At 29.8% G+C, this 10801-nt stretch overlaps 1 protein-coding gene across 2 annotated transcripts; it reads right to left on the bottom strand.

Moving 5' to 3' along the window:
- Nucleotides 1–271: 271 nt before the first annotated feature.
- Nucleotides 272–8690, bottom strand: LOC133834364 (monooxygenase 2-like). 2 transcript variants are annotated; one of them, XR_009893344.1, is made up of 8 exons: nucleotides 8368–8690; nucleotides 7314–7460; nucleotides 7114–7179; nucleotides 6355–6520; nucleotides 5260–5488; nucleotides 4570–5110; nucleotides 984–1156; nucleotides 272–558 (listed from the first exon to the last, which is right to left on the bottom strand). XR_009893344.1 is itself a non-coding variant. In XM_062263952.1 (6 exons), exons 1-6 carry the CDS (start codon nucleotides 8598–8600, stop codon nucleotides 4587–4589), a joined length of 1365 nt encoding a protein of 454 aa, XP_062119936.1. In that variant the 5' UTR covers nucleotides 8601–8690; the 3' UTR covers nucleotides 4476–4586. The 2 variants fall into 2 exon arrangements, 1 of the variants encoding a protein (XP_062119936.1); XM_062263952.1 differs by lacking the exons at nucleotides 272–558; nucleotides 984–1156 and having other exon boundaries at nucleotides 4476–5110.
- Nucleotides 8691–10801: the final 2111 nt, after the last annotated feature.

The following is a 10801-nucleotide window of genomic DNA, read 5'->3' as shown; positions in this document are numbered from 1 at the left end:
AATATATATATTAGTCTGATACCACTAATTTTATGTCATGGAATAATTTAGGTTACTACATTATAATAGATACAGCAAGACTGAAAAACTGCCATGACCGCATCATCCTCCTTCTCATGCCAACCTTCATCACTTATTAACCATTATTCCAAGAGCCAATATAGTTTCATTAATTGATCCACCAAGATCCAAATCCAAGCCAATATGTAATGTAATGACCCACTAATCTAGACCATTTGGACCATTAACGAAACTATACATAAAACTTACATTTTTACGAAAATACCATATGAATTTTATTGAGTAACTTGTAAAAATAAGAGTTACAAATAAATAGAATACTAAGAAGGATATGGGATCCCATTGTCTTTAAAAACAAAACATGATTTAATAAAAAGACATTATATAAGAATTGCGGAAAATACATGTAAAACCATAAAAAGACATAAAACAGTAACTACATCCTCGAATCGAATAACGCTCGGCCCTTTGACTCCATTCACCATCGATACACATCCTCTAAGCGTCACGAATCTTTCCGCCTCTAAAGCTTATTTCCTGCACATAAACAGAAATGAATGAGCCTAATGCCCAGCAAGGAAAAATCTAACACATAGTCATACACATCAATTTCATAATAACGTAAAGACATATCATAACACATAATACACTTATTATAATGACCATTATTACTTGGGGTCCATAGACTAAACAAGCTTATGCCCATGAGATTAGTGGGGTCCTACCAGCTAAATAGGCTTATGCCCACAATCTTTTTGGGGTCTTGTTAGTCAAATAGGGCATAAGCCCAAGCCTACAACATACACATCAATAACATATTCATTGTAGGATCTTGAAATTTAAATCTAGATGCATGCTTCCTATTATTTTTCCAAACACATAATAGAAACATAGAATAACATGACATACATATGAACATTAGATTCGTAAATTAACATAAACACAATGATATAGAAACTTACGAATACGCAGCGGAACTGGAACAACTCCTTCCTTCAATCTCTCTAACTCTTGATTCCTTTCTGTAGCAGAGTATTATCAAGAGATTGAACTAGATCAGCAACACAGTCTTCCTCACCAAGCCTTTGATCAATCTAGAACTAGTGTGGGCTGGTTCTCAACACATGAGAGAGATCTAGAAAAGAAGAAGAGAAAGTGGCTAAGAAAGGATTAGAGTGTCTAGGTTTTCACTTACCCAATGAATCAATTGAGACTGACTTCTGAAAACCCTAGATATCATATTCCTTATATAGACAACTTAATGGGCTTTATTTAAATTTAAATTTAAATTTTGAATTAATTAAACTAATAAACAAAAAGATAAAAGCCTTGGGCTCCCACAAAAGGACTTGGACCCAATACTTTTATTTTGAATTTAAATCCCAATTGGGCCTAAATTCAAAACATTTTATTTATTTATTTATTTTAATTAATTAACTAAATCCTTATTCAAATTAACTAATTATAATTTGAAACTTGATTTAATTTTTATTTATTTATATTGACACCAATTTATCAATATTAATAAATTTACCCAAAGATTCTCTTTTATTCTCTAAATCTTATATCTCTATAAATTTTCCAAAATTGACCTAGTCAACTTTAAAAAAAAAAATCCTAATTGATAATTAAATCAATTAATTGAGACATTCTAGATGATTTACTCAAAGGTGATGCGGGGACCATGGATCCATGAAATCAAGCTCCAATAAGTTACTGTGAATTTATTTACGAATAATTTCACTACCTTATTAATTCCTCGTGACTCCACTATAGACTTGGAATTGAACTCTTGAATTCATAGAACGTATTTTCCAAACCATAAATACGTTATCCATTGTTATAACCATTACAGTTAGTCAATCCTCTATCGATGACTTACTAACAAGTTGGGTGAAAATTACCGTTTTACCCCTCATCAGTATTTTATCCTTAACTCCCACTAAGTTCCTTATAAATGATATTTCCGTGAACTTAATCACAGAAATGAGATCTCAATCATTTAACCTTTTGAACAAAGCAATTAAGGAAATCATCTTTTCACTTCTCATACAGAAGTTATAGATTTCATATCTATGAATAATACTCCCACTCAATTTCATTACTAAATCTCCAAGATGTAAGTATGGGCTAGACCGTAGGGTAAGCTGGTAACGAACAAGTCAAAAGATTTAAATAATATAATTAGCAGAATATTATCACTCAGAATTAAGATCGACTTAACCTATGGTCAACATTGTGATATTGATTAGATTCGATAACAACGATACTTATTTATCAATCAATAATCAATATCGGTCCTAGTCCGATGTAACCAAATACATCCGATCATATCTAATTGGTCAATGCCTTGGACAAGACATCACACTCTTAATGTGTAAGTAGATCATATCGTAGATTTCCTAATCAGTGCAAATCCAATGCACTGATCTAATCTAGGACTCGTTCTTTTGAACATATAATTATAACTATAATCCACTGTGACCTAGTCACTATAATTGTAACTATCCATATGCTCAGGATTTTATGAATGTTTGTATTAATTGAATAAACCTGTAATAAAACAAGCGAACAATGCAATTGAATAAACAAAATGATTTCTACTTCTTTTATTGATAATAATAACGTGTTACATAAGAAATATGGTTTTATTAAGGGCATAAAACCCAACATTCATAACATATGAAAACATAACACATAAGATAACATAAACATAAACATATAGATTCTAGCCTATTTTCCTTACCAAGGTTACCGGGATATGTGGACTGAGTTGGGACTTTTTGGAACACTCCTAAAACCATAAGAAAGAGTGAGTCTAAAGAAGAAAGGAGATGAAATGAAAGGGATGGAAAGACTAAACCATTGAAAGTTATACTTACCAAAACTTAAGAGCTTAGATTTCCTAACCAAAATAAAATGGGGTTAGGAGACTGAATAGAAGATTAAGAGAAGGGAAAATAACTTAAAACAAATGAACTAGAGTTTTTGGGTTTACCTTAAAGACTTTGAAAGACCAATCTACACCACAACCGAAATACTATAGAACCTCACTTCCCAAAGTGTTTGATAAGCTTATGATGTTTAAGCTTATGATTTTCCCAAACCAGGTGTTTAAACTCTCACACTCACTTAACACTAGCAGCTTCTGAACTTAGAGTAAAAGGTGAAGAAATGGCTGGGTACTAGGTTCTATTTATAGAGTTTGGGAATGAAAGTATCTTGATTTTACTTTAATAAAAATAATGGCTTTTTAGGTGAAAATCATTTGAATAATCGTTCAGCAGGGGCTGAAGACTCGTTCAAAAGATGCTGGACTGTTGAAGGAGTTTGAATGGCTGAAAGGAAATGAATTCAAAAGAGTTTGAATTTATGCTGGACGAGGCGATATATCGCCTGGGCCAGTATGCCCAAGGCGACCGTGCATCGTTTCGTGTTTTCCGTATCTACGTGCTGCGACATATCGCCCCCTATAGCTGCGATATATCGGCACACGCTGAATATTTAAACACGAAATTACACATTTTTAGCTAAGTTTGAATGGAGTAAACAGCCTTGACTAAGCCCTCAACGTATTCAAAGCTGCTGACTGACCCTATAACATTCAAACTTTACTCCTTATTAAATTAAATCCTCAAAAATACTTAATCCTTAATCACCATTCATAACATGTGCTTAAAATCCTATTGGTTGATGTCTAAACCTTATAATATAATAAATATAATCCTTAATATCAGTCACATTAATCAAACCTTAGGTTATACTTAATATTCTTAAACTATAGATTAAACTTAGAAAATCTATAAGTACTACTATGAGTGTCCAAATAATTCCCGGTCTGAACCAAAAATCCACAGTTACAAAGATAATACTAAACATACTATAATACTACTAAAAAATTAGCTAAGTAAAGTTCTTGGACTCTACATGTAAAGTGTTAATAACTTGCATATATAAGAGCATTTATAATATAGTGTTATAAAAATGGTTATAATCATTTTTTAGCCTATTTTCATAAAATGAACTTTAATTGTGGTCTAAAATGTGTGCCAAATGAGGCACATGCTAAAAATTCGGGTCGGGCCAAATTTGGCACAAAATAGCATGGGCCAAATTTGACCCATAATAAATATCACATAAGATTTATTAATTGAAAAAACTTTTTATATTATGTTTTAATAAAAAAAATTAATTGTTTTGTATATTTTCAATAAACATTAATAGTTATATTGATAATTTTTTAGCTAGTTTGCACTTATTGTATTGGAGTACAAATGCAAAAAGTGGGTCAAATATAACATTGACATATATTTTGAGTCAAAGACACTCAATATACATTGACATTCATTGGAGATGGTCTAAGTCCTTGTATTTTTGTGTTCTAATTAATGTGTGTGGACAGGGACGAAAGCAGAAGTCAAACTAGAAATGTCAAAAAGGATAAAAGAAAAAAATGAGGAGGCCAAATACATAATTTATTAAAAAACTAAGGAATAAAATAAATAAAAAATACAATATAGAAATATTTTTTCGAAAATTTTAGAGTACCTTGGAAGATGAAATTATTATTTGGTGTGTAAGCCTAAGGGCTGAACATCAAAGTTGGTATGCTTAAACATGCTTTGAGGGTTTAGCCTTGGGATGAAAATATTGTCCCTAAAATAACCAACAATCGAATTCCTCGTTTGTAGAACCTCTCCTAATAAATTGGCTTTTATGGCCAGAGGAAACACTACGGGCCATCTTTCTCTCTCATATGACTCCAAAGCCTCTTCCACTGACGATGATGATCCCGATTTAACTGCGTGTGCAAGCTTTCTACCCAAAACAACCGAGTCTTCCAACGCAATACTAGCTCCTTGTCCTAAATTGGGAGTCATTGGATGCCATGCATCACCCACAACCACCACTCTTCCTGAATAAGCCAACGGATTAAGGCCAGGCCACAACCATCGATCGGCCGTGGGTGCTCTAATGATCGTATCGTCTAGTGTATGATCAATGATGTTTAGTAGTGTCTCGGCAGGCCACCCTCGTAGTAGGTCTTTCGATTGCTTTCTCAGTTCATCTGGGTCACTGATTTTAGGACCTTCACTTTAACAAGTATTCGTATATCAGAGAAAATGTCACATACTATAAGTAATACTCTTTCATATATAAAAAAAGCATGCACCATTGTAGTCGTGCTCTATATTCAATGACATCTTTTCTGTCAATATAGTATATGAATGTGCGTACCGGGAGAGTCGCGCTTAAAGCTTATATTCCAATATATTTTAGTAGAAGAAACAGGAAACCATCCTGCTCGGACACCACTTCCATTAATGTTGGTTATGTTGTTTTGATATGAATGACCATTAGGAAAGTATCCAAGCCCACGGATGCTACAATACCCAACATATTTAGGTTCGGGGAACCCCATCCACTTGGCTATGGGAGATCCAATTCCTTCACAACCAATTACAACCTGCATGTGATGTGATTACATCCACACTAAGTAGTGTCAATAGGTTTAAATTAGAGATTTTATCTTATATACACATTTTTTTTTTGTTCTCTTTACTTTTTTACTGTTGCTATTTTTTTTTTTCAAAAATACGCATACAAGTTTTCAAAAATACGATTTTCAAAGTTTCATAATTACGAAAATACGGTTTTTAGGAAAAACAACTAAAGAACAATTTGAAAATAACTCACTGGACCAACTAAATATCAACAAAAAAACCTAAAAAACGTGAAAATACAAACAAAAAAAACCCTAAAAATAACGTGAAAACAAAACAAAAAAAGAAAAAAGACAAATCCGTAAAAATTTCCTTAAAACTGTAAATTGAAAAAAAAATATTTGACTGGAAAAACGTAATTTTTTAACGAAAATTAGTATTTTATGTAATTTTTCATTTAAAGTATAGTTGGAACTCATTTATAGAACATGAAAAGTGGTGGTGGTCCTTTGTTCTTGATCATATTCGAAATATTAGTTCCACCTTTTGCTTTAATATGTTTGGTATCCATGCATTTAAATGAGACCCTTTTTTTTAGACTTAAAACAGAACCAAATTGTCAAATGTAGTTGAATTTATATAATAAGCTTTTGTAATTTCAAATTGGATTTTGTGATGTCTCCATAGAAAATTTTAATAATAACTTCTTTTTTTTACAAATTAAACTTACTAAAACCAACCATCTGCTTGATTTTGATTAAAAAAAATTCAAATTTGATATTTAGCTAAAAATACAAGGGTTAAAATGATATTTTTTTAACAAATTAATTTATTAATAAAAGTATACATAACTTAAAATAACTTATGTATATAGTTAGTTAGTTGTGACCTTGGCAGATAAGCGAGTTCCATCGGCTAGCTCCAACATAGTGTCATCTCCAATATGTCTTCTACTAATCTTTGTCAACTTCGACGAGAAACGAATAGTCTCCGGCGGTAGCTGGCTTGCAAGAGTCTTTAGCAGTACTCCTCTCTCGACTGCTCGCGCTTCTTGGCTGAAATTATTCTCATTCAAGTTATACGAACGACATCAATTCGTGTGTAAAATTACTACCTTTATAAGAGAATATACTTATTTCGTACCCTAACCTTTATTTTAACGAAAATGATCATTGGATAACTGTTGGTCACAAGTTATAAAGTACCGAATGAGTTTATTCATAAGGTACTATTTTACACCAAATTTTAAATTACAATGTACTTAATGAGTATTATCAATAATATAGAGATTAGAGTATGTATGATTTCAAATTACAAGGACATGGATAATCATTATCGAGAGCATAAGATATTAAAATTGTATTTCATTAAAACATAAAGTATCAAATAAAGTGTATTCCTTTTTTATTATAATAGAATATATATTTATATATTAGAGGTGTTTAGGAAAAATATTTTTTAATATACTTTAGCTTTATTTTTTTAATACAATTATTTGTAAAATGGTATTTTAAACATTACTTATATTTAGAAAACTAATTTACAAAAAATATATATACATATTTAAAGACTATTATACAAAGTGTATCTACTAAGAAAAAAAACTATTTTACCAAACAATAAGAATAATATATAGTGTATAATAAACCTTTCATCTTCATCCTTGAAATTGAAGGCCTTTAGTACCCTTCCATCAACTGACTGTATGATCACCCTGCACATTAAATTTAAGTTTAAATAATGTTTTTTTTATTTGAACAATTAATAAATATTTTTGTGTGAAACAAATAAATAAAGGTTATAATTATATATATATATATATATATATATATAAGGTAGGTAAGGCACCCTTGAAGCTCAATGAATTGGGATCTGATATCAGAGCCAACTCCAATTGCATCCAACACTCTCCACCCATTCTTGTAAAGAGACAGTGCAATTCCACCAGTCCGAAGTGACTCTCCTTGCTCAAGTACCAATGATCCAACCCCTTGCCTATAACATATATGCATATAATTATATTATAATAAGATGAGAATTATATATATATATATGAAATTTCTTATATAGGCGTTCACTTTAAGTCCTATCGGTGAGACTCTCAGTGTTCTCGACCTTTGAACAGTTTTCGGCGCAATTTTTTTTATGACTGCGTATATTGTAGCTATTTAGAGCATCAACGCGATTTTTAGAAAATTTTGAATAGTTTACAGTACCGAAAACTAGGTTCAAATATGTTGTTGCACACGTGACTAAGTTTTTTATGTGCGTGGAAAGCAACATGTTTGAACCTAGTTTTCGGTATTGTAAACTATTCTGAATTTTCTGAAAATTTGCATGATGCTCTAAACAACTACAATATATACGGTCATAAAAAAAAATTGCGCCGAAAACTGTTCACGAGTCGAGAACACTGAAGAGCCCTACTGGTAGGACTTAAAGTGAAACCCCTATAGAAGAATTCTCCTATATATATTGATATTGATTATACGGAAGGACTATGGTGTTGAGAGTGACAAAAGTTAGTTTTGGTATGTGAGTGTATATATTGTAGTCATTAAAAATATCTCACAAAGATTTAAGAAATTCTGAATAATTTACGGTGTCGAAAACATAGATTGTTGCACGCGTGCACGAAAAAACATGCATGCGAGAAAAATTCAATTGTTTGAGCCTTGTTTTCGGCACTGTAAATTATTCAGAATTTCTTGACAAATGTGTAGAGTATTCTAAATGACTACAATATACACTATACATTGTGATAACAAAAAATTAGAATTTATATCTATTCATACGTTGAAACCAACTTTTCTCAACACGGATGTTGATAGTTTTTCTTATTGATTATATAGTATAATAAGATGAGAATTATATATAGGTAAATAAGTAGTTAGGTTGGTACCTGTGGAGTGATACGGCGGTGGCAAGGCCAGCAATTCCACCACCCACAATGACGATATCCTCTTCACGGACTTGGCTTCTATAATAACTATTATTACTTTGAGCTTTCACCATTAATAATCCCAAATTTGGCTTACATTTCCTATCACTTAATCCATATTGTTGGCTCTTGGAATATTGCCTCACAAAAGTTGTTGATGAGAAGAAGAAGGAATAAGCTGTTGCTGTGGCCATCCCAGTCTACTTGCTCTCTCTCTCTTTCTCTATTAATGTAAATATATAACCTATATCATCTATCACATAAAATTAAATTGTGGTATCATACTGTTATCTATTTATATATATAGGGCATTTTTAATGGGTAATAGTTATTACTCATGAAGGGTTAGATTAAGATCAATAGTCTATATTTATAGTTGTTAATTAATATTTTTAAAAATAAATTTTGATTTTTTTTAATTTTTGAAAAAAACTACTTGATTATACGACGATCATATATTTATTAAATTAAATAATTAAAAAAAATTATTTAAGCATTATATATAAAAAATATTTATCTGTTAGTAACTTGCTATACCAAATTATTATATTATTATATCATCATAATTATTGATACACACTTATAGATAGTAACTATTGAAAAATCCTCCGTATATATTTATATATGGTCTTGGATGTAGTTTTGTTAAGAGACTGGTCCCATTTAACTAATTTATTATATCTCTATGTAACTTTGTATATGCACATGTAATTTTTATTAAAAAAAGATGATGTAATTTTAGATGTAAAATTGTACATAATATATAGATATATATACTATGACTCTTTTTCATGATCCTTAAATAGAAGTGGGTCATTAAAAATTTTAAAATTTATTTCTTGTCTTTTTTTTTTTTATCATGAAATGTATTTTACTAAGTCTCTCTTAGTGGGACATGAAATCTTAAATGAGTCCTAAAAAGTAATTTATTTATTTTCGTAAGGTAAAATTGGATAGGTTTTGATCAAAAATGGGAGGAATTTCATGTCCTTTTAACGTGGGCGAGACACGTGTGTCACGTCTCTTAAAGGGACGTGAAAAGCAAGTTTTATATTATGTCTGTATAAAAACACACACAATTTTTTTTTTTTGTTCACAACAAAATTTGTCCCTTAAAGGGACGTGAAAATCAAGTTTTATATCATGTGTGTATAAAAACACACAAAAAAAGAATTTTTTGTTCACAACAAAATTTGTAATTAAATAACATCATTATGATATACTTATGTCATCACTAACAAAATTTGTGGCTAAAAATATTAATCATAATAAATTGTATTTTCTTATGACTAAATATTATATTTTTAGTCACAGCTCATTTTATTATTATATAACAAATTGTGACTAAAATTATATTAATAATAACTTGTGACCAAATATCATTTTTTTAGTTATAACAAAAAAATGACATTTAGTCACAAAATTTATATGGTAACATAAAAATTGTAGAAATGATAAATTATTTAGTGGAAGATATTTATCTAGAAATCTTCTTTAATCATCTCACCTAATAAATTATTAAAAAAATCAAATAAAGAAAATAGAGATTTTTTCTTAATACACATTATTTTTACCTTTTTTACAGTTCTTATTTTTTTCTTCAAAAATACACACTCAAATTTTCAAAAATACGATTTTCAAAGTTTTATAATTACAAAAATACGGTTTTTAGGAAAAACAACTAAAAAACAACTCACTAGACCAACCAAAAAAACTAAAAAATAACAAAAATAATATATATATCATAACAACTAAATATAAAAAAAAAACCTAAAAACAACACAAAAAAATAAAAAAATAAAAGACAAAATCGTAAAAAATTTCTTAAAATCATAAAATTGTAAAAAAATTGATTGTAAAAACGTAATTTTTTAACAAAAATTAGTATTTTATGTAAAAACCTCAAAAAAATAACAAATGTTAGAATTATTAGTTGTTTACTTGAAATGTGAAATGTGACCTAACATTTCAAGTAAACAACTAATAATTCTAGTAATAGCTAAAATAGAAAATGCTCTCGAGAGTTAATACATTATTGATTTAAAAATGTTAGTTTTTTTTTCCAATTTTAATAAAGAAAAGAATAATGTGATGCCTTAGGGTGGTTGGGAAAATCAAATGTCTATATTCCTATAGGCCTCAAAAGATTCATTCTTGAATTTTATAATTAGTTATAATTAGCACTATAATCAAATTACTTTTCAACAAGTGATCCACATTCCCACTTGAAAAAAACATACCATAAAATAACTAGTATAACCACCACAGTGTTAGGCTATATAATACTTTATCTAACCTTGCATTTGTCCAAGGTTTGGTATGCCAAAACCTATTTGAACATGATTCATAGCTACAACTCGCAATAGACACCCAATTAATGCGATTATAAATAGCC

This window comes from Humulus lupulus, chromosome 5 (assembly GCF_963169125.1).
Source record: "Humulus lupulus chromosome 5, drHumLupu1.1, whole genome shotgun sequence".
In the NCBI taxonomy this organism is placed as follows: domain Eukaryota; kingdom Viridiplantae; phylum Streptophyta; class Magnoliopsida; order Rosales; family Cannabaceae; genus Humulus; species Humulus lupulus.
The sequence above is the reverse complement of the archived record's forward strand: the minus strand, read 5'-3'. Positions and strand labels throughout refer to the sequence as shown.